The sequence below is a fragment of the Lissotriton vulgaris genome, chromosome 12 (genome assembly GCF_964263255.1).
Source record: "Lissotriton vulgaris chromosome 12, aLisVul1.2, whole genome shotgun sequence".
Taxonomy (NCBI): domain Eukaryota; kingdom Metazoa; phylum Chordata; class Amphibia; order Caudata; family Salamandridae; genus Lissotriton; species Lissotriton vulgaris.
Window position 1 is genome coordinate 70,335,253 of NC_141700.1, and position 24,808 is coordinate 70,360,060.

At 46.3% G+C, this 24,808-nt stretch overlaps 1 protein-coding gene across 2 annotated transcripts in view; it reads right to left on the reverse strand.

The window, feature by feature from the left end:
- Positions 1–24,808, reverse strand: part of REXO1 (RNA exonuclease 1 homolog) — a 268,509-nt gene that overhangs the window by 165,332 nt on the left and 78,369 nt on the right. For both annotated transcript variants that reach the window (XM_086947165.1, XM_086947166.1), the window contains exons 5-10: positions 23,557–23,705; positions 23,230–23,367; positions 8,817–8,940; positions 6,989–7,102; positions 2,579–2,716; positions 2,217–2,330 (exon numbers count right to left, since the gene is read on the reverse strand). In XM_086947165.1, coding sequence (XP_086803291.1) covers positions 2,217–2,330; positions 2,579–2,716; positions 6,989–7,102; positions 8,817–8,940; positions 23,230–23,367; positions 23,557–23,705 — 777 coding nt within the window. The remainder of the gene's footprint in view (positions 1–2,216; positions 2,331–2,578; positions 2,717–6,988; positions 7,103–8,816; positions 8,941–23,229; positions 23,368–23,556; positions 23,706–24,808) is intronic.

Below are 24,808 nucleotides of genomic sequence, written 5' to 3' on the forward strand. Positions count from 1 at the left end.
CAGTTGTCGAGATTGGGGAAGACTGAAACCCCTGATCTGTGCAGATGAGCTGCGACCACCGCCATCACTTTCGTGAACACCCGAGGGGCGCTGGTAAGGCCAAAGGGGAGCACGGTAAACTGAAAATGCTTGTGGCCTACCATGAACCACAGGTAACGCCGGTGGGCTTGCAGGACTGGGATGTGGAAGTAAGCATCCTGCAAGTCCAGCGCTACCATCCAGTCTTGTGGGTCGACAGCAGACAAGACCTGAGCCACAGTGAGCATCTTGAACTTCTCTTTGCGAAGGAAGTGACTTACGTTCCAGAGATATTAGATAGGACGCAGGCCCTTGTCCTTCTTTGGCACCAGAAAGTAGTGGGAATAGCAACCACGACCTACTTCTGGCGTCGGAACGCACTACATGACCCCCTTGGTCAGGAGGGCCGCAACTTCCTTCTGAAGAAGCACCAAGTGATCCCCGACATGCAGTGGTATTGAGGTGGCATGTCTGGAGGGGTGGTCTCAAAGGAGAGGGAGTAGCGCTTCGGACTACTTCTAAAACCCACCTGTCCGATGTGATGGTGCGCCAGAGGGGGCGGTGATCGCAAAGACTGCCCACTGGCGTCTGATTGGCCTGAAAGCTCAGACTAGGAAGGTTTGGAGGCAGTGGTGGCCCGGGTGGAGGTGGACTGACCCCGCCCGCTGGCCCCTTGGTCCGTCGCAGCGGAACCCGCGTCCGCGCTGGGATGGTTGCCGCAGGCTTGTGGCTCTGCCGGCAGAGGGCGGACTGCGGAGAGCTCCAAGGACTTAGCCGTAGCCCATGAGTCCTTAAACCACTCAAATGCGTGGTCTGCTTTGTTGCCAAGGAGGTAACGGCCATCAAGGGACATGTCCATGAGTGTGTTTTGGACATCCTCCGAGAATCCAGTTGTCCTCAATCAGGCCTGGCGTCGAACCACCACAGTCATTGCCATCGATCTGCCCAGTGAGTCGGCGGTGCCTAGGACAGAATCAATCATGAACTTAGCTGCGTCTCTCCCCTCTGCAACAGCTTAGGAGAGAGCTGTCCGGGCCTCCTCCGGACATGAGGTAGCACTTGTGCCACCGTATCCCACAGAGAGAGGGAATAAAGGCCCAAGAAGCATGCGGTGCTCATGGACCGCAGCGCAGAACTGGCGGAAGAAAAAATATTCTTTCTGAACTAATCAAGTTTCTTGCATCCCCTCTCCGGGGGTGCAGAAGGGAAGGCAGTCGGGGAAGCAGAGGTTTGGACAACCAAGCTCTCAGGGGTGGGGTGTTGGAAGAGGAAAATGGGATCACACGGAGCCGGACGATGGCGTTGTGCCACGTTCCTATCCACAGGAGCCCCTGTGGTGGGCCTGGACCAAGTGCCAAAAAGAACGTCAGAAAGTACTTCATTGAAGGGAAGCAGCGGCTCCGCAGAAGTAGCTCCTGGCTGAAGTACTTCAGTCAGGAGGTTAGTCCTGACGGCCACAGTAGGGAGCTCGAGGTGTAGGAGGAGACAGCATGCCAAAGTATGGTGAGGTATCCAGACCACAGGCTTCCCCCAACTCCTCTGCTTAGTCCTGTTCAGACTCACAAGCAGCTGGGAGGATCCTCAGACCCCTCCCAGTCCTCCCTCTCCTCCTCAGGCAGAAAAGACACTTGGTGCGGGTCCGTCACCGACATCATATGGTGACAGTCGTCGCAGGACTTAAAACCGGGCACCTAACTGCACCTTAGGAGTTGTAGACTTGTTGAAAAAATGGAGACAAAAAGCCTCAAAAAGTCAGTCAAAAATGGACTGGGGGTTTCTGCTCTTCCCGGATCTGCGCTTGCTGGCGCGGAAAAAGAAAGAACTGACATCAGCATGGGTGGGCGGCGTCCAAGTAGCTCCAGCAACGTCATCTCGGCGACCACGACTCCAGCGACGGACGCGGAGCCGCACAACGCCTCCTACCGACGAGCAGGGGTACTACTGACAAAAACTTTCCGGATCCCGTCTGACGCATGGGGGTACTTCTGAGGTAAGGAATCTATCACTATGTGTTTCTTTCAAATAAACTGCATTAACAAAGACAGGTGGACATTTTCAAGACTTGTTTTAAAACGGTGTCCTAAAGACTACAAACTACTGGGTAGGTTGTTGTGTGCCCCAAATACTCTTAATAGCCCAATTACAAACCTATACCAACAAATATCCTAATGCCGCTTAAGGTAATTGTTTGGACCTACCTCGCTGCCGGCGCAGTCTTCCCCAGTGGTGGACACACTCCTCCTTCCTAATACAGTTCCCACTGACAGAAACAAAGTACTCCGTTCCACAGCGACAACAAACCCTGCATAAAGCTTAAAGAAAAGTGTAGATAAATCAATATGGCAAAACTTACATTTAAAGATTCTTACTAATGGCATAGGTAAAAGGGGCCAGTTGTGAGTTTAGGAAATAGAGAGCAAAGCCTTTTCATCCACATTTCCAACATTTTACACCTTAGCACCATAATAATCTCGTCATTTAAACAGAAGGAATCAATTGGTTATCTAATAACCCTGTAAAGATCAGATTCAATAATAGATGGCAAATGTTTGATTCTCACCATCACTGCTCTTCTTCTCTTCTGTAGTGAAGATCATTGCACGCCCGGGCTTCTCAGGGTGAGGCAAGGGATAACCATTTTCCTTTAACTGCTCCTCTGTGAGGATATATTCCTTTAGTTTCTTGTACAAGCCAACCCCTAGGTATACCAGAGAAAAACAAAAACAAACTTTACCAAATTCAGTTTGGCTTCAAACCTTATTGTGCTAAATGGTGACACCATTAAACCATGCCCCTGAATTAACAGTCACTACTTTAAGTCACAATAAAGGCAAAAATATGCGGAAGAAGACCATAGGATCTATAAAGCAGCACGTAGGCAGTATCATGCTGCTATTAAATTAGCAAAAAAAGCCCACTTCTCAGAGGCTATTGCGCCTCTTCGGCAAATGATCAAAAAGAAACATTCAAGATTGTAAATAGCTTTACTAATCCTAGGGCACTTACCCAAATATTCCGCCCTCGCTACCACTGTGCAATTCCATAGCAGATTACTTCGACAACAAAATTCAAGCTATCGTCAAGGAATTTCCACCTCCAACTTTAACTTCAACCCCTATCGAAAATACACGTATAGAAGCACATGGAATGAACAATCTAAAAAAACTCCATCTTAATGTTTTTGCGCCCATTTCTCTGGAGGAATCACGTCAGGCCATTCTGTCTAGCAAGTCTGGATCACCATTCGATCCGTGTCCTCCCATGTTTTTAAGAGCCCTGGCCAATGAGGTAAATCCCATAGTCAATGGGATTATCAACTCATCATTGGCAACGGCAGAGATTCCATCAGAATGGAAATTAGCCGCAGTTAAACCCCTCCAGAAGAAGCCGCTACCTGACCCCACTACTCTTTCCAACTTAAGGTCCATCTCACTGCTACCGTTGCTATCTAAATTGACTGAGTCATTTGTCAACAGTCAACTTACTACATATCTAGAAGACAATAACATCCTGCATTCGAATCAGTCGGGATTCAGGTCCAAACATTCGACCGAATCTGCACTTTTGTTCTCTGCTGAATCCCTGCGCTCCGCTATGGATCTAGGGAAGAAGGCCGTCTTGATACTACTCGATCTGTCGGCGGCCTTCGATACGGTCTCCCACACCATCTTGATTGACCGTCTCCTGAGCGCAGGGATAGGTGTAGTAGTGCCAGACTGGTTCAAAAACTTTCTGAGCCAAAGACGACAAATCACAGTGTTGGGCCAATTTAGATCTGAAGAAAAACCGATCAAAACAGGGGTACCGCAGGGCTCTATTCTGAGCCTGATACTTTTCAATCTTTATATGGTACCTCTGATTGAGCTAATTTCTTCGTATCAGATCAGCACTATTTCCTACGCTGACGATACGCAGCTCATCCTGGTACTTGACAGGGAGTCACTACAAGCGGAAGATTACCTTAAAACGTGCTTAACAGCGACATTTGAATGGATGAAGCCCAATCACTTGAAGTGTAATTCTGGAAAAACAGAAATACTTCCATTTGGCCCGCAAAATCTGTTCTCCCCTAAGCAGTGGTGGCCTGAAGGCGCTGAAGCTCCTCCAAACACCATCTCCTCTGCCCGCAACCTGGGTGTTAAGTTCGACAATGCGCTATCCTTCAAGCAACAAGCCATTGGGGTAGCAAGTACCTGCTTTCATATCATCCGAATGCTAAGGAAGTTTTTCGACCTCCTTCCTTTGTCCACAAGAAAGACGGTAGCGGTGGCACTTATTACATCAAGACTGGACTACTGCAACAGCCTATATGCGGGAGCTAATAAGACCGTGCTACACAGGTTGCAGATGGTCCAGCATGCCGCCGCCCGCCTTGTCCTGGGCTGGCCCAGGAAATCATCGGCCTCGGCCGCACTCCGTGCCCTCCATTGGCTTCCTATTCATAAGCGCCTATTATTCAAAATCTTGATCATCACTTTTAGAGCTTATCACGCACAAGGACCTAGATATCTCTCCAAAAACTTCAAACGGCATCTTCCAACTCGGAATCGGAGATCCTCCCACCTTAACCTGCTAGTTGTTCCAAAATTTAGGCTAGCGACCAAAGGTGGAAAATCCATCGTAGTGCTAGGATCCAGAGCCTGGAACAAACTCCTTCCCGCGCTTCATCAAATTCCATCTGAATCTCTTTTTAGGAAAACCTTAAAGACCTGGGTTTTTACGCTTACTGATACGGCCTGCAGGGCTTTGGTGTAAGGTGTATCTGCTTGAGAGTTGTTCCAGCTTGCCCACCTCTTTCTATTCTGGGGTGGCTTACAGCACAAAGATGCTCCTTGGAGTGATAGAATGCGCTATACAAAAGCCATTTTACATTACATTACATTACATAATGCTAACTCAATGACAGTGTAAAAACTTGTAACCACCCATTATATACCAGTCCTCTTTTCGGATAATCAGTGACACTGGTGCTCGGCAAAGGACAGCTAAAACTCCATATTTCAGATTTGCAAAGCAGGATAGAAAAAAACACAAAAATGAGTGCTGAGTGCCAATAGTCAGAATTACCACTATGGTGACAATGTTTTAGCAAACTGGTTAACAAATGCAGAAGACTTGGGCGGCTGGCAGAGATCGGGGAGAATCATCAATACAAAACATATCGAAATGTACTAGGACTGTACATTCATCTACTATACTACATAATACACCTTCAACGTGGTTCATCTCAGAACAGACCAAAAGGACCTACAATTGTACAAAAATATTACTAAGCACCAAACAATAACAGCAACAAAAAACATTCATTACGACAGTGCAAACCCATGCACAATTCCAAGACAAGTGCTTTTGAAATCAAAATGAGACAATAAAAATGACCTATAATCCTAGTTCGGCATCAGGGATTTTTAACTGAAATCAACCAATGAATGTTCCTACAGAGACTACAACACTATCTCCAAACATCTTTTAAAGACGCTTGTGATTTTAAATGAAGAAACCACTCTTCAGGGAGACAGCATCTGCACTGTCCCCAGCTCCATAGTGCTCAGTTTTGCACATATGATCGCAGTTATTTTAACGCTACAGATTATCTTGATCAAAACTCAATTGCCATTCTATTGCTGGTACCTGAGAGGAAACCTGGTTGTTTAGAAATCCAATGCATATTCCAACAAGGAAGAACTAAAGTTTATCAGTAAATATGTTGTTTTGGTCTCCTTACAGGAGCCTCCTTGTTACTCAGTTGAAAAGAAGACATGCTGTAATAGCAAACAGATTAGAAGGCTAGGTCAAAAACGTTATGCACAAAGGCTTCACTCACTCTTATATCTGCCTGTCCTGGAACCTGAATCAAAACAACAGATTTCCAGGTGGTGGTTTTTCAGATCTCACTGACTGGATGAGTTCCTTACAGATTTGTATTTAGCAAGTTTCCTATATTGTTAAATACGCTTTTGGATTCCCTAGAAGAGAGGTTCTGGTTAAAAGAAACCTATGGCTAACTTCATATATCCTGCAGTGGCAGGTTTGAGGTTTCCTAACCAGAGAAGTCTGTCACACAATTCACAAATAATTGGTTGGTTTTCAGCTTTCCTTTGATTAGCTACATAATAGCTATAGAAGCCCAGTTATAACAGGAACTTTCACCTGGAGAGGATGGGTTCCGGAAAAAGATTTAAAGGGAAATGGATTAGTTAGTACAAATATGTAATACAAATATTTAACATCAAGAGCATCTCAATTTCGAAAGAACCACAAGCTGCCCCCATTTTAATGTTAAAATAGTCTTTCTCTCCACTGAAAACAAAAAGGCAGACCATTGTTACAGATTAATGGCAAGCCCATGGCGTATTAGTGATAGCCCACTCTATGCTGTTCTCCAAGTCCCTATAGTTTAAGGCAAAAATTGTGACTGACAACATTCGGTATAAAAAGGACCACTAAGGAGCCCATGAAACAGACACGGCTGCTTAGAGGTGGGAGAGTGGCACTTTCTACCTACTGCTTCCATGTCATTGATCTGCCAGTAATTTAACTACTTTGAAGTTTTAACTAATCAGATCTTCAAATAACTTGGCATTCTTGAAAATAAATAGTTCTAACTGAAGAATTTTTGAACACCAATCTAGTTTTTAACAATATAATTTACATTCCTTTTGAATGTACACATCGACTTTACCTCCAACTCAACCGAGAAGGCAACTAGAATTTCTTTTGCCCCTTTTTGAACATCTAAGCTTCGTATGGCTGTGATACCAACAACATTATCTGCAACACTAATTGAGGCATAGAGAAACAAAATATAGTAGGTGTCAAATTGAATCTTAAAGATGCACAGGACTTGGCAAATAAATTACATGTGTTCATTTTAACATTTACCACTGCAATGTACTTTTGAATGCATTTAACTAGTTTCTGTAAGGGATAAAAGGATACATTCAATTAATAATCAAAAAAGCTTGGTTACCGGTTAAATCCTCTTCACGGAGACTCATAGAACGGTTCAAAGAAAAGCTTGTTTTAGCAGCCCATTTTCCTCCCAATACAGCCTCATGGGATATGGTCTTCTTGTTCCCAGGACCTAAAATTACAAAAAGGTAACAAACCGTTATTGACTTGTTCAAAAATAACAAGCTTGCTTGAATGCAATGAACATTGGGATTTCAAAAAGATTAAAAACAAATGTACACACAGGATTCCATTCAATCAGAAATGATAAGTAGACTTCACAATAAATTAAAAAACAATCGACACAAGAATGGAATCTTGAAGCCAAAGGTTCCTAAAAGAGCAGTACCATATTTCAGCTTTCCATGACTACTGGGTATATAGTTGAACTTTCCTTAATTTCATATATATATATTTTCCTTAACCCGTTCACTGCACCCGTCGGCCAACGACAGTCGCAAGCACTACCTCCGTAGTGCTGCGCACGTCCGTTGATCGACCAGGCCCCGCCTAAGCAAGAAATCACCCGCACAGCGGCGGAATTTACGCCACAATTAACGGGTTAAACTTTAGGCACCCGGAAGGACGTATGGTTATGGTTTATTTGGACAAAGAAGACAAACAAAAATATTAAAAAATCTGCACTAAATAGGCAATATTTTCGACATTGAAAAACACAGTTTTCTCTGAAAATATATTGTTTATATATGCTGAGAAAGAGTTCGGGGTTACCAGACACTAGTGGGACTATTCTAGAGATTTTGATTTAAGGGAAGTTTCCTATCGTGGCAGATTAGGATTACATATATGTAACTTCATATACTAAGTATCTCTTCTGGCCAAAATTCTAAAAACAAACGAAACACCACACTGGGGAATACACCCCATAGATGAATGAAGACAAATTTGTAATCTCATAATTTGGTGGACAGATTTAAAATCATTAGAGTTATCTAGATCAGGTATACAGTCATGCCAATTGGTCTAATGCAGTCTACTTCTAAATCAGATGCAGGCAAAGCAATTTAGCCTAATAAAAAATGACTTCTGAAGAACTGCGAACGTATTGTAGTAAGCAGACCACTTATTATTTTACCAGAATAATTAAATGCTTTGGCTCCATGTCCAATACAATATCACAAGATACAACAAAAGTGACATCTCACAAATATCAAGGCAACACCACAAGATAGCCATAGACCCCAACCTATAGCAAATAAATGCACTTCTTTTCCAAGTCCACATTTTCAGTGCTCTTGAGTTTGCAAAGGCAAATGAGGCTCATTTTAAATAGAGCAACCAATAATGACAAGCCCTTCGTTTTTTTCCAGTCTTGCTTTCATTCTCAAGACATCAACATCTTACTGCCTCAGTATGTTGATTCCAGAAAGGGGCAAAGTTGAACTTGCCATCAGAAATTAATCCTGTACCACTGCCTTCATAAAGTTGTCAGTGACATGATGGAAGGTGGGTTACTGGTCAATAATAATGAGTGGAGTTAAACTATATAGTTACACTTTAACAATAGTAATTTGTGTATATATATTTTCAGAAACATCAATATTGCAAACTCTAGGAAATAGGATTGCTATAAGATGTATTTATTTACTGGATTATGGCCCGCAATACAGAATGCACAATAGCTACACCTGACCAAGAATATTTTTTCTGTATACAGATACTTGTGTGACTGGCAAAAACATCTAAATACGTTTCCTAAAAATAATATGTAGTCCTATGAGCTGATGCAACAGAAAGACAGAGAAAAATGTACATAAGAGATTTAAAGGGGTATTGAGAACACACGCACTACTGGAAACCTGTTCACTTAGCAATGTCCTCCTTACTTGTCGCAGAGGATGGGGAGCCTGGGGCCAAACTTCTCAACTTCTTCACGGTGTTCACTGCTACATTCAGATAGATATTTCGACTTGAGCTGCGATCATAAACAATCTTCTCCTCAGAAAGTGCCTGTAAGTATAGAACATAATCAGCTGACTTCCTATGTGTACTTTTCCTTACGTCACCTGACATCCTCAAACCGACTTCAAAAATATTTACTACTCACAGGCTTGGTAAGTCTATTGATCACAGAAATATGCCACTCCAGCCACATTTTTTCTTCTGCCAATATACTACAAAGTTAGAGGTGCTGACGGAGGAGGAAGACTTTTTGCTTTATGGCTCAAAACCACTGAAATGCGATGCTTAGTATTTGACGGCAGGGACAGGGGTAGCACCAATGAATGTAGCTGCCTGTGAAGCTCTGAGACTGATCCCGGGAGATTCCTCTCGACTGGGATCGAGACCGTTGCATGTCAAGCAGTAAGGAGCTTGAGGGATTACTCCCTCAAGGCCTTAGGATGCATGGTGCAACAATCAACACAGTCCGGGTCAAGCTGAAAACACCACAGCAAGACGAAGTATGGCTCTGTCACAGACATCTGTCAGTGACAGGCACAGCAGGGATTGAAAGGAATATGCTACTTACCAGTATGCATCTGTTCTTGGCATGTAGGGCTGCTGACATTCATATCTGTGCATAGATCGCCGCCTAGTGTTGGGTCCGGGTGATTGCACATTGTTGTCCTGGAAGAGTCTTCGAAGTATCACGAGATAGATGGCTCCTCCCCCGGACTACAGTGCGCATGGGCATACCCTCCATCCTCAGATTGTTTTTCGCCATTGTGGCAGGGATGGAGTATGAAACAGTAAGTGATGTCCATGCTATAGAATAATTCTTAGTGCTACAGCTGCGACAGGCACCGGGGAGGAGGGAGGGCGATATGAATGTCAGCAGCCCTACATGCCAAGAACAGATGAATACTGGTAAGTAGCATATTCCGTTCGAGGTATGTGGGCTGCTGAATTCATATCTGTGCATAGAATGTATAGCAGTCTCCTCCCTAGCGGTGGTTGCCCATGCCAGCGGCAGCAGCCTGAAAAAGAGTCCCGAGTACAGCCTGTCCTACAGCTGCTTGCTGTTTGGAGTGTACATCTACGCAGTAGTGTTTAGTAAATGTTATGTATGGTAGTCCATGTGGCTGCTCTACATATGTCTTCTAGAGGAATGTTTCCTAGGAAAGCCATGGATGCCCCTAACTTGCGTGTGGAATGCGCTCTTGGGGGAACGGTTAATGTGCGTTTAGCTTTCTGATAACAAATTTGTATGCACTTAACAATCCATCTGGCTATACCGGATTTTGAAATGGGGTTGCCTTTATGCTGTGGCGAAAAGGCAACAAAAAGTTGTTTCGTTTTTCTGAAAGGTTTTGTCCTGTCTATATAGTACAGGAGAGCTCTTTAACGTCCAGGGTATGTAGAGCTCTTTCTGCCACTGAATCTGGGTTTGGGAAGAACGCTGGCAGTTCGATAGTTTGATTGATGTGAAACTGGGATACCACCTTTGGCATAAATTTAGGGTTTGTACGTAGTACTACCCTATTTGCATGAATTTGTATGAATGGCTCCTGAATAGTTAGGGCTTGTAGCTAAGTAAACCTTCTAAGTGATGTAATCGCCACTAAGAAAGCCACTTTCCACGTTAGGAATTGTATCTCACACGAGTGTAGAGGTTCAAAGGGTGGTCCGATCAGTCTGGTTAGAACCACGTTTAGGTTCCAGACAGGTGAAGGTGGGTGTCTTGGAGGAATCACTCGCTTGAGTCCCTCCATAAAAGCTTTAATAGCAGGTACTCTGAAGAGTGAAAGGTGTTGCCTGTTCTGAAGATAAGCCCCCACCGCAGCTAAGTGTATACGTATGGAACTGTAGGCTAGATTGCATCTATGTAAATGTAACAGGTAACATATGATGTTTTGAGTAGAGGCATCTAGCGGATTTATGTCATTATTGGTACAATAGATGACAAACCGTTTCCACTTCGCCGCATAGCAAGCTCTGGTTGTAGGTCTTCTTGCCTCCTTGATAATATTCATACAGTCAGGAGGCAAGTTCAGGTAACCAAACTATGACTTCAGGAGCCAGATCGCAAGGTTCAACTGTTGCGGATCTGGGCGCTGAATGTCTCCATGGCTCTGCGTTAAAAGACTGGGTGTTAATCTCAGCCTTTGATGAGGCACCACGGAAAGTTCTAGGAACGTGGTGTACCATGGTTGTCTCGCCCACGTTGGAGCAACTAGGATTAGTATCATTGAGTGTTGTCGCAGTTTGCGTGCCACTAGTGGTATGAGCGGGGCTGGGGGAAAAGCGTACGCAAACCTGCCTGACCAGTTCATCCATATCGCATTGCCCTGAGACTGCGGATGTGGAAACCTGGCGGCGAAGCTTTGGCATTTTGTGTTTTCCCTTGTGGCGAACAGGTCTATCTCTGGGTGACCCCACTGCTGGAAGTACGGTTGTAGCACTGAGGGATGTATCTCCCACTCGTGCATCTGGTGGCTGTGTCTGCTGAGCAGATCTGCCATCTCGTTGTCCCTGCCTGGGAGGTGTTCCGCCATGAGGAATATGTTCCTCTGAATGGCCCACTTCCACATGTGACAACTGTGGAGAGTGTGTCCCTCCCTGCTTTTGTATGTAGTACATGGCAGTCATGTTGTCCGTCCGGATCAACACGACTTTGTTGCACAAATGTACCTTGAACGCCTTCATTGCCATGAAGATTGCCATCAGTTCCAGCAGGTTGATATGCATCTTCTTTTGCTGTGTCGTCCATAGTCCCTGCACTGTGTAATGGAGGACATGCACTCCCCATCCCAGGAGAGATGCGTCAGTCGTCAGCACTATTTGTGGTACAGGCTCTTGGAACGGTCGTCCCCTGCAAAGGTTTTGTGGGTTCCACCAATGCAGACAGTTGTATGCGCGACCGGTCACCAACACTAGGTCTTTCAATTGTCCCGGAGCCTGGTTCCACTGCAGTGCTAAGCACTCCTGAAGCGGACGCATGTGTAGTCTCGCGTGGGGGACTATGAAGATGCAGGAGGCCATCATGCCTATCAGCTGCATAAACACTCGAGCTGGGAGCGAGTGTTGGGGTCTGAATTTCTGAATCAGTAGCTGAATACTGTTGATTCTAGCTGAGTTTGGCTGTGCCTTTGCTACCAGAGTGTCTATCGTTGCTCCTAGGTACTGTTGTACGTGAGCGGGTTGGAGATGAGACTTTGCGTAGTTTAATGAGAATCCTAGGCTGTGCAGGAGGTGAATAGTGCGAGACATGTGGCTGGCACATTGCTGGACTGACTTTGCCTGGATGAGCCAGTCGTCCAGATGGGGGTAGACGTGGACATGGTTTCTCCTCAGGTGCGCCGCTACCGTCGCTAGGCACTTGGTAAACACCCTGGGGGCTGTTGTCACCCCGAAAGGTAGTACCTTGAACTGGTAGTGCCGATTTTGTATGGTAAACCTGAGATACTTCCTGTGTGCAGGATGTATTGGTATGTGGAAGTACGCGTCTTTTAGGTCTAGTGTTGCGAGGAAGTCTCCCTGAGTGAGCAATGGCAGAACCTGTTGTAGAGTGAGCATGTGAAAATGTTCTGATAAGATGTATTGGTTTAGGGGCCTGAGATCCAATATTGGCCTGAGAGACCCGTCCTTTTTGGGGATTAAAAAGTACAGTGAGTATACCCCTGTGCCCTGTTCTTGTATGGGGACGAGTTCTAAGGCCCCTTTTTAGGTCTCGTAGCGATACAGTGCGTCAGCACTGTACTCGCCGAGATCTTTTGTCACGGACTGTGCTTCCCAGGAGACAGCCTCGGCCACGCGCATTGCCTCTTCAAGGAGGCGATTTCCGCTGGCCACGCGCTCGCGAACGCGCTCAGCTGCTGTCTCCTGGGAAGCAGCAACACCACACTTGCATGCGCAGAAACAGCGACAGACACACACACGAGCGCTCATGCACGCACGCACCCACACATACAGAGAACCCCCGCCGTCGCATACACACACACACACACACACACACACACACACACGTGCACCAAGCATCCCCCCCCCACCCCTCCGCCGTCGCACCCCCCCCACCCCTCAGCCGTCGCACACACAGACACACAGACACACACACACATACAGGCATCCCCCCCCCCCCCCTTCCCCGCTCACCGGTCAACGGCCCTCCGGACTTGTGCAGCCTCCGACCGCGGGGCTCTCCCTCGGTGCTCCTCCAGGCACTCCGTGGGCGCGGTGCTCCTCCAGGCACTCCGTGGGCGCGGGCTTCACAAAACGGAAGTCCCGCCCCACGATAGGTTTCGCATGCAGCTCGTCTGTCTGCTGGGCCGGTGTCAGCGAGGTCGATAAATGAGTACTTATGTTTTTAAAGTTGGAATCATGCAATAATCACAGGTAATTATTTATTGCGAAATAATCATAAAGTTGGGGATTGAGTTATTATCGCCGACATGTTTTATGTTTTGAATCTGATTAAAAACAAGCCCAGCAGGACACAGGCGCCCAGCACCCTCATGGTGGGGAGGAGGCCTCATTGCATAGCATAAAAATATGGCCCTGTATGTAGGACTTTAATAATGAGTTATTGACAAATAACATCTTTCTGAGTAATTACTGTTAGCGAGAGTGGCCTAGTGCTCATTTCATGCACCGTGAGTGGATGAAAGGCTGAGTAGACTTCCTGGGGCTAAGCCTGCTGGCTTTAAAGATCCCCGTGCGGTGCAGGCGCACACAGACCTTCACAGGACGGGTTGCGTGTGTCTCCCCTCGCAGACACACCGAGCCTCTGGTTCTTCACACGAGGGGAGGCAGCGACGCGCGCAGCACCGGGCTTTAACCGGCCATTAATGACCCAGCCGATCGATCATTCCGTATTAGTCATGAAAGTAACCGCCGTCAAATTGCTATTATATTCCATTAACATGTATGCTTTCGGTGGGGGGAGGGTGTGTGTCAGGCAGGCTGCTGTGCTGCGAGCCGGGGTAGTGCAGAGGGGAGGGAGACACAAAACAACACAACCCCGACACCGCATCCATGCGGGCCCTTCTCAGACATGGAGAGGGTACAGGGCAGACGAGAGGCCTCTGAGACTACAAGAGCCCCTCTGGAGAGGCAGCCAGAAGAAGGGACGCACCCCAGGAAAGGAATACAGGGAACGCTGGGGTAAACATTCATGAATACAAGAACAGCACAGAGACATCTGAGTTACATGACTGGGGGCTGTCTAGCTTTGTTAGTGGTTACTGAGGCACACGTGTTGCCACAATTTCACATAGGCATCTTCCATGTGTGTAGGGTGTGGCATCTGTTACACAGGGATCCTTGTGTCTCTGATGGTGGAGCATGCGGGAGAGAAATTTTTGTGTCTCTGAAGGTGCCGCCTGCTTTATGCAGAAATCTTTGTTTCTGAGAGTGTATCCAGCATTCTTTTATAGAGACATTACATAACGCGTCGAGCACTGCCCGGCTCTGGTGTACACCCTCGTGTGGCAGTGATGGCCTGCGCGCATCCCTGTGTGACTTAGGAAAGGTGGCAAGACTGGCAGTTTATCGGGTTACTGACACACAGCGCAGCGCTACACAACACCACAATTCAAAGGTAGGCAATGGGCTTCTAAGGCAGACAGTCCCTCACCCAGAGGATTGTGTTACAAACACACCCCTTACTGCAGCCCTGTTGGCACTCCTATCCTGGCTGAAGACGGCTGATAGCCAGAAACCGGTCCTGGGAAGCTTGTTTCCGGTCCAGGGAAGACATGGCTTGGCAGTTCGGGCTGAACTGTTCCCATGAGGCACATGGTCAGACTGATTTGCATATGGCCATGTCTGAACTGGGGTGGCTTGGTGATCAAAATAAAGATGGATTGAACCCAGATCTGGGGGGGGGGGGGGGGGGGATGTTTTGCCATTGTGCAACATTCCGTCCATCACCTTGTTTGTTTTGTCTGTTCGCATCTCTGCATACCACCGAGCAAAACATATTAGTGCCAGCCTAGAATGCAGGTAAATACGTTTTATGGCATTCATTTTAATGAACGGTGTTTACATAGTTTCGTTGTTTTGCTGAGTCAATGACCCCACACAGGGCAATCTCTCTGTAACCTGTGGAAGTGACTGCAGGAATCTGTCCTGGTGCCAGAACAGGCGGATTACACTGTCCAGAGGCAGGGCGGAGGGACTTCACCAGAGAAAGCCTTCTGAAGCTCATTAAACACTTCTTCTGAGCCCCTTGTATGTTTCTTAAAACTTCGCTGCTTCTCAGAAAATATGCACGGCTGTGCCAAGATAGGTAAAGAGCTATGTCAATAATTGTTTGCATGCTGCCCGTCGGATATCAACTTCGATGGAAACTAGAGTGTTTCTGTACCACTGTGTCAGGAAACAAAATGACCCCAAAATAAAAGAGTTTCTATATTAGTGCAGTTCCAAGGAATAACAGGCACTCTTTCCACCTCAATGCAGGCCAAGTCTGCCAGCGAATAAGATGTGTGGGGCGGGGGCATGTGGCGGGCAAAGGTGGCGCAGATTATAGATGGTCGTGGAAGGCCCTAGGACCTCCACAATTGAGGAGCTGTGCCTTTTATGCTGACTAAACACACGGTACAAGAGCATGTGGCACGTGCCCCACCCCCCCCAGAACACAGAAGGTGATCCCACCGCTGCATCGGAGTGCGCCAAACCTTACAAGCAAATCACAGCACCTACACTGCAGCACCCAATAACAAGCATTGGTGCCAGGAAATAAGGGTTCATCAGTGCCAGCCCGGCATACTAAATAACCCCAGGCATTCGTGCTCTCCAGTATTGCAGGAACCATTCAACTTATTTATTTATTTAGAGAGTTTTTTATAGTGCCAATATAACCCTTGCGGGTATCAGAGCGCTTTACAATAGACCAGAGATAAATAGAATAAAAAATATCAAAGTCACTAACCAATAATGGATGCGGCTGCACCCCTGAGAAGGGAGGGTTCCTATGCATTCCTCTGTGCACCTGTACACTCCCTGTCTCTTTCGTGCTGTGCACATCCATGTCCCTCCCCATCCGCGCTTGCACCTCTCGGCTTCTCGTGTGCATCCCTCTGCCTCCCCGTGCCCTGCGTTTATGCTTACCTCTGCGCTTCCATTGTTTCATGTGTGCACGTCCCTGCTTCCTTGTGTGTGCACACCTCTATCCCTTCTCTCTTTGTGCATGCTTCTGTCATAAGAACGGACGTGGTACAGGTAGGCTGTTTTTTATTTATTTATTAGTTTTCACTTTTATATAGTGCAAACTTTACCCGCAGGTATCCGAGCGCTTTAAATCAGCATGCTTATAACAAGCAAGACTAGCACTCTATATTACTGCCAACTTAGCTTAGCATAAGCAACAGCTAACTACTCACAAACAATGTTTATATACCAATTGCAAATGTAAAATAATTAATGCAAAGCATTGTCATTTACAATGCCAGTAACTCAAACTTTAATGCTGCGAGACCTATTGCATTGCAAATGCTTGTTGCAGCATGCTGACAACTTCTTGCTGCAATAAGTCTATGTGCTCTGCGGACATAGGACGGTGTCTTGGGGTTATGTTGGGTAGAGTGGAAATTAGCTCTAGACAATAGCCGTATTGAATAAGTTGTCTCACCCAATTGTCTGTGGTAATTCTTTCCCAGACCGGTAGGAACTGTTGCAATCGCCCCCCTGACCGGTGTTACATGGTCCGGGGGCAGTGACAAGGCGTCACTATTTAGTATTGGCGGAGGATCTGGTGTGGTTATTACCTCGTCCTCTGCCTTTGCTGCTGTTGCCACGGTAGCAACCTCTGTTATTTTTATTGTAGGTGATTTGCGTGCTCCCTTGATTATATGGAATTTGTTGTGATGCCTGGCCTCGTGTAGCTCCTCTGTTACTGGAGCGACGAAAGGAACCTCCTCTAAACTGTTGGGACTGCAAGGCACACATAGACTTGGCGGTCTCTGTGTCCTTTTTAATCTTTTCTAAGATTGTGTCTACATCAGGACCATATAAAAAATCTGGGTTCACAGGCTGATTCAGTAATGTTGTTTGAATCTCAGTTTTGAATCCAGAGATGCGCAACCAGGCATGTCTCCTGAGCATGACGCTTGTGTTGATGGCCCTGGCTGCAGTGTCTGCTGCGTCTAGCGTACATTTAATAGATGCGTTGGATATGAGTTTACCCTCCTGGATTAGCATTTCTGCTCCCTCCTTGTAGGCCTCAGGCAAATGTTGTAGCAGTTGCTCTAGAGTGACATAATGTGCCCTATCGTATCTGGCTAATAGGGCCTGTGTATTAGAAATCCTCCAGATATTAGCTGCTTAAGCAGCCACCCTTTTCCCAGAAGCTTCTAGTACTTCAGATTCTTTGTCTGGAGGAGGAGGATCACCCGTAGTTTGTGAGTTGGCGCGCTTACGAGCATTTGAGACCACCAAAGAGTCTAACGGCAGCTGTCCGTTAATATATGTAGGGTCCACAGGCGCCGGTCTGTATTTCCTTTCAATTCTGGGGTTAATAACCCTTGCTCTAGTGGTTTCCTTGAAAATGTCCCCTGCGTGTTTAAGGACACCCTTCAGCATTGGCAAAGTTTTAACAGATTTCTCTGAAGTGGAGAAAGTGTCAAACAGGAAGTCCTCTTCAACCGGGTCAGCATGCATGTCCACATCATGATTTAGTGCTCCCCTTTCAATCACAACGTTGAACGCAGCCGTATCTTCCGTTGGTGAAGTTTTTACAGGATAAGAGGGAGTATCAGGAATAGTTTGTGATTCCCCCTGGTCAGCAGGGTCTGTCCAGGCTTGAGTTTGGTCATCTTGATCAGTGTCCGCAGGGTAATGATATTGTTCATCATCATACCCCATATCCTCAGTAGTGTGTGTGGGTGAATATGGCGAACTGTCCTGGCCATGGTACCTCACAGTTTCAAAACAAGCATTGGAAATGCAATAGGTCTCGCACCATTAGAGTTAGTGCTTTTAGAATTGTTTATGGGTTTTTTTTGTAAATGTGTAGCATTTTTGTTTCCTGTAGCCAATGCTAAAGAATTACAAATAAAAAAAGCCATAAACATTTCTTAAAGCTCTAACTGAAATGGTCTGAGACCTATTGCACTACTATTATAGATCCTATGTTTCTTTTTTCCCAATAGGATCTGAAGCTAAAAATACTGACAGAAGTAAGATGTTCTATTCCATCGCTACGTTCCGCAGCCAAAAAGAAGAGGAAACCTTGGTGCGCGATAGAGACAATGTAAGGAGACGTTGATTGGTTGCTAGATGTCACGTTTCAATTTGTTACTCCCGATTTTCTTGGGAATTGTAGTTCTTTATGGCATGCGTTTACTTGCTACTTAATGAAGGCACAGGAAAAAGAAAGGAATAATCATTGCTCCGGTCCTGTCATAGGTTTGTCTTGGCAAGTCTGTTGTGCTCTGAATTGCAATTGCAAAACTATTAATGCTGTAAATGGAGGTCGAATACGCGAAACATATCCGGTCGGTTCCTTGAAAAAACACTTGTCGTGAGATTGGCAGGAGAATGTGGTTTATCATTCAGGATAACTATCAGTCAGTTACTTGTCGAACTGAGGGAAAAAATGCGGACTCCGATTCTGCCGTCTGCTTGCTATATTTGCGAGCAGGTTGTGGCTAGGTTTCGTTTCCTGCCCAAGCATCTTTTTGTGGTGCGCTCGGGTGTCGAGAACCATCCGGACTGTAACTAAATCGTCTGCGCGTCACCTTCTGCGTGTTAACGTCACTGGTTGATTTTTCCTGCGCCTGGCCTTGTCACCAGCGCTGCAGTTTCCCATGTGTTCTCACTGCTGATTTCAGGACTTCCACTTTGCGGGCACCAACCGCTCTTGCGTTCTTCACAGCGTGGCCGCTAAGAGTGCGGTGAGTGTTCTCCGTTGTCAAGAAGGGCGCCCAGGTGGTTGAGTTAAGTTCCTGTGGAGATTTGAGCCCAGAAATAACCGACCAAACAAAAAAAATGTAGCAAGTTTACTTGTTCGTAGATTTCATTGTATTCGCGTTATTACACAGAGGGTCATAAAGTTAAAAATTGTGTATGGCATTGTTCGTTGTGCCCTCATGGTGCGTCGTTGTGCGCTGGGGGGAGGGGGGAGGAGAAATGCGACAGCTACATGGCAGGCAGGGGAGGGGGCGGAGCGGGGGTGTGGGAGGAGTGCGGGAACAGACGGCGAGGGGAGGAGAGTAGGAGGAGGAGAGTAGGGGAGGCACGGCCTAGCGGCCGTGCAATCAAGAAGTGAGGGGGGCGGGAGAGTAGGCAAGGCAGGCGGCTGGGGGCATGTGCATGCGCTTTTAAGCTCAATGCGCATGCGCATTGAGCTTAAAAGTCACGGGCACTGCAAGGAATCGCCACGATTCCTTGCAAGTTGGACAAAGAGTGGATAAGCCCCCATAGTCTCGCTTGCTCGATGCGCATGCGCATCGACAGGCGAGACCTAAAAAGGACAGGTGATGTTGCAGAATCCCTTTTCTTTTTGAGTGGAATTTTGTATGATTCCAAAGGATTTTCCGACCTGATTTTCCTTTGATAAATAGTAAGTCTACCAGATTCGGAGTCGATATGTAACTTCGACTGGTCATCATATGAGGGCTCTTGGTACACAACGTCCTCTTCTAGAGGATGACTCAGTTTTCCTAATGATACCTGTTTGGGTGCTTCGACCCCATGTTTTGGTTCGAGCGCCTTGGGGCGTGCAGTCGGTGGTAGTCCGAATTTTATCGGTGGCATAGTGTCTTTAGACAGACTGACCACCTTCGGTGCCGATGTAGGCCCGACCGACTTTGCCTTTTCGCCAATAAGTTTTTGGCCCTGCGTCGACTTCGGTGCTTGTGGCATCGGAGGCGCCGTCTTCTGCCTCGACTCAACGTGGTCCTTGGAGGCGCTCTTGACTCTCAACTCGAGGCCTTTAACAAGCTGTGGCCTGTCGACCTGATGCTTCGGGTCGAGAACCTTCCGAGACTCGAGTCCCTTGTTTGTGTCGCTGTCCATCGACGTCGACTTAGACGGGTCGACGTGCTTGTTTTAATGACGGACTTCAGCGCACCGATCTTCCGTTCGACACTCTTTACTTTCGACCCCGCAGGGTCGTCGACGCCTGACTTTTTCGTCGACTCCGATGGTTTCGAGGTTTTCGACCCGAAGACTGTTTGCAGCACTTTCGGTTTTGTTATTGACTAGATGGCTTTCGGTTTAGTTTTGAGTAGTGGAACTGATGGCTCATGTGATGTATTCTTAGCCGGGCCTTGACGCGGGCCTATAGAATGTTCTTCATGATCTCGGCTAAGGCCTTTTGGCAATGCCTCGACCTGAGCCTTTGAAAGTCTTTGAGTGTCTGTTTGGGGCCCCGTACCTACTGTCGGGCCTGGTTCATCGCTCGAATCGTCATCAACGGCTCCGATGGGGGATACATCGTCCCTTACCTCGACGACGTTTTCATAGTCTACGTTGTCTTCGTCTTCTTCATAATAGTTGGAGTCATGCTCCGAACCGGGATCCGACTGCTGTTCTGGATCCTCTGTCTCGACGACCTCATCGTCGTCTTCGTCGAAGATATTCACCGGGTCGGGTGCCGGCTTCGACATAGTTTGCCTCGCTGCGCGTCCGAGTCTAAGCGTTTTCTTCGACCTGAATCGAGCACAAGCTAGACAGTTGTTCTCATCGTGCTCCGGTGATAAGCACTTGTTGCACCCCGGTTGTACATCGATGTGCGTGTACTTAGAGTTACATAGGGGGCATCGTTTGAACGGGCTCCGTTCCATCGACGATCAGGCCTCCGGTGTCGAAAAGGCCACTCGGCTCTCTTGGACGTCCTGCTCAAGAAAACTGGAACAAGAACTCGGCACCGATCGAAACCATACCAACAACCCTGAAGTCCTTTTGGCCTTTAGAAAGTTTCCGAACTTGAGTAAAGAAAAGTACATCCGAACCCAATGGCGGAAAAAAACAATCTGAGGATGAAGAGGATGCCCATGCGCACTGTAGTTCGGGGGAGGAGCCACCTATCTCGTGATACTTCGAAGAATCTTCCAGGACAACAATGTGCAATCATCCGTCCCAACACTAGGCGGCGATCTATGCACAGATATGAATTCAGCAGCCCACATGCCTCGAACCTAGCTTTACTAGTGGACACCCCCGATACACAATGAGACAATCTCAAAAATCTTAGCCAAAAGGGTCAAAAAAAGGTCAGTCACAAAGTGCCTGGGCAATATATAGAAAGCTGGCGGTATATATAATGGACCAAACTGAGCTACTCTGTGTAGAGAGTCCAGGCAAATCCCAGTTGGCTGACAGAGGCACAAATGATCATCCAAATGCTCTCTTTTGTGGTAGTGCGGGCGAGAAGTTAGGCTTATCAGAGGGTAGTGCTAAGCATTTATTGCACAAACAAAGGCAATAAGAATGAGACACAAACAAATCCAACACCAATTTGTAAAAATTCTGACCGGATCGTGATTCCCCCAGGCGTACTGCATCACAGAACCACGGATTCTGGCCCTTATCATGGAGGCCGCACCTGTTGTAATATTGCGACTTTCCGCAAGTGCCAAACAGACACTTCTTTGTGATGAACACCTCGAGCTTACAAGACACTGCTACAGGAAGAATATTTCTCTTCGCCATCACATTAACCATGATCGCCCTGAAGAAGTTCATTGCTTAATGAACGAAACGCGTTTGCTGGAACTTTGCATTGTAGGATGACATTGAAAATAAAGGATTGAATTTGATACAACTAAAACAAGTGAACATATTTATTGAATTAACCACCCAGGTAGTGCACCACTCCCAATTCTGGTGTAGTTCTCTCTCTGCTTAGCAGCTGCCACCCAACAACGGGAGGTGCAGGAGTTGTAGGTGCACACCAACTTGAACTACCGTTGGACAAACTATATAGGGGATATAGCAAGGAAGTGCAGCTTTCCCGTTGCTCGCCTTCTTCCTTTCTTATCAGAGGGTAGCACTAAGCATTTATTGCACACACAAAGGCAGCAAGTGTGAGACACACAAACAAATCCAACACCAATTTATAAAAATAACACACAGATTCCAAGATAATCTAAATCAGGTAAGTACTTTTCAAGTTATAAATTTTTACAGTTTCAAAAGTTGACACTTCGAGGGATTCCAGGGACAGGGAGACTCACATCAAGAGTTGCCCAGCTGTCCTATTCGCCTCCCTTCTGCAGAACCAAAGACCAAGAGTGAGTTTCTGACCATCGGCACCAGACACCTCAAAGTGCCTCTGCACCCGCACCCCACAGCCCGAGTCTGAGGGGGGTGACTGTGCCCACGGGGTCCTGAGACCCACAAGAGCCAAGCCCATCCTTGGGTCTGGCCAGACTGAACTTCCAGTCGCTGCCTGCAGCCTCTTTCAGCAGGCCCCCTCCAACCACGAGAGACTCCAGCATTTAACCAGACGCCAAAAAACATCACCACCAGCACCAGAACCCAAGGAGAAGTGAATCACAAGGGTCTCTACGCGCCCGAGCATCTCAAGGGTCTAGCTGGACTGTTCTCACACTAAAGTGAAAAGGACACCTGACGCTGTAACACTCCTCTGCACCCGGACGCCCCAGAGCCTTTTGAGGTGACATGTTGGTGTGGCCTTGGACCATGACCTATACTCACCTTAAGTGCAGAAGAATAGTCCTGTAAGTCGCTGTTAAGTGCCCAATGCAGTACATGTTGTTCCCCCACAGGATAACCTTACCGCTCCCAAAAATTGCACTCTCAACTTTTGAAAACTGTAAAAAGTACTTATCTGAATCCGATGGTATCGAAATTCATATAAAAGTATTGTGTCTCACTGTCTCACTGTCTTTGTGTGTACAATCAATGCTTGACACTGCCCTCTGACATGCTTAACTGTTCGTCCATGTTACCACTAAAGAGCATTTGGGGTGCTATTTGTGACACTGTAAACCAGTTGGGATTTGCTTGGACTCTTTACACAGTGTACCTTATTTTGGTCCACTATATAACGAGCCAGCTTCCTACGGGGTAGCTCTTCTGACGTGGAATGTAAAGCACCAACACCAGGATGCTGAGGTGACACCTATACAGGCACCGCTCACGTCACTTCTGGCGCGAACGACGCCATGCCGAACCGAATGGCACCCCCTACTGGTGCACATAGGTACTACTCATGGAAAAAAATGATGGATCCAATCCGACCCCAAGGAATAATTTGAATGTAAAGGAATATGCAGCTAGATAGAATCTCTATCAGATAAGGCGTTACTGAATGTAAGTAACTTGTTCTTCAATTTACAAGCAATAAAAAAAAAGGCTACACAGAAACTAGACTCAAACTAGGATACGGACCTTATCAAAGGCTTCCTGCTCCGAAGAGGCAATCTTTAGACACTCGTCGATGAAGAGATTCAGATACCTTTGACGGATGTTTGTTGGTACTTTGGCTCCAAACTCTGTTGGAATTACTGGCCTTTTCAAGCTTGCACTCTGCCAAGAAAAATAAAGGAAAGCAGTGAATGATGAAGAACGTTAATTTATAAAATAAATCAACAATTTTATACTTTTGTATTGTCTTTTCCACCAACTCTAACCTCTGAAGTTACCAAGCAACAATGTGTGTTGAATGCCAAAACCAGAATATGGAGGGAGCCATAAGCCAAATAGTTGGTAGTTTACCTGCAATGAAGGAGCATGTGCTACTCGTTTCTGCAGAGATGTAGTGGTCGTCTTGGAAGTCATCCCTGACGAGGTGCGAGCCTTCAGTGCAGCACTGCTAGATCCATTCACTGATTTACCACTGCTAGCAGCAAAGGGTTTTTGAACTTCTACAAAAAGAGGAATTCAAAGAAAATTGCTCAGTTTTGAAAGCAGTTTCTTTCTTGTATTTAAACTTGTACTTGCAGACAATTAAGCACAATGGATGAAAGATAACACAGGAAAAGAGTATGACCTTAGTTTGTCCAAAGACTTTCACTAACTTAAATTAAGGTTTTGGCATTCACACATACAGTTTAAGAAAACGTGGAATGAATTTGGTACTAATAATCGGGCTCTGAAATGCAAATGCAGTGCTGCAGTAAGACATCCTGACTACTGACTTTTATCCCTGCCTGCAAAACTGAAGGACTTGCTGAGTTAACTATAGAGGTGAGTCTATGGACCCAAGATAATAAACCACCTTGCTATGTAGAAAGCTTATTACGTGCTACGGTTTTTCTGCTTGTCACGCTTAGAGAGACAATTTTAGTCCAGGCATGTTAAAGGATAGGATTGTTTTACACTGAATCAATAGTCAGAATGTATTCTCTGCAGTATAATTTCCAGGTTACTAGTATAGTGAGTGAGTAGAACTAAATGGTGAAATGTACATTTGCATTCTTTCAGGCTTGGCTTCGAGCATTCCCACCACATGCAGAAAGAAAGAGACCTGCCTAACAATACGGTTTTTAAGTCTGCTTTGAATTTGATGAAAGATGCCCCAGTATCAGGTTTCTGGGTGAATGCTTGAAAGTGCTATTCCCAGACTGAATATCTGTGAGCTCCCACCAGAATCCTTGTTTTTAGGCCACAGTACTCTGAGGAGACCATGTGCAGTGGGGCTACACTGTAAACGCAGTGATGCAAGGTGCACTGATAGGCACTGGGTTGAGTCCTTAACGGCTAGTGAATGCATGCTCCTTCTGCTGTTGTGATATGCCCATCATTTTTTCAGCCATAATGGGAGCTATACCACAACAAGGAGATGTTCAGCTATCAAATCATTAACACCAGACAAGAGCATATTTGAACCTGGTACTCATTAATGCATCCAACAAAGGAAGTCTTCATTAGAGGGATATAAAATTATTTATCCTTTTCTATGAGAATAAATCCCTGCTTGGCACCATATTAACTTCTTGATCTATGGAGAGGGGTGTATCCAGAATTA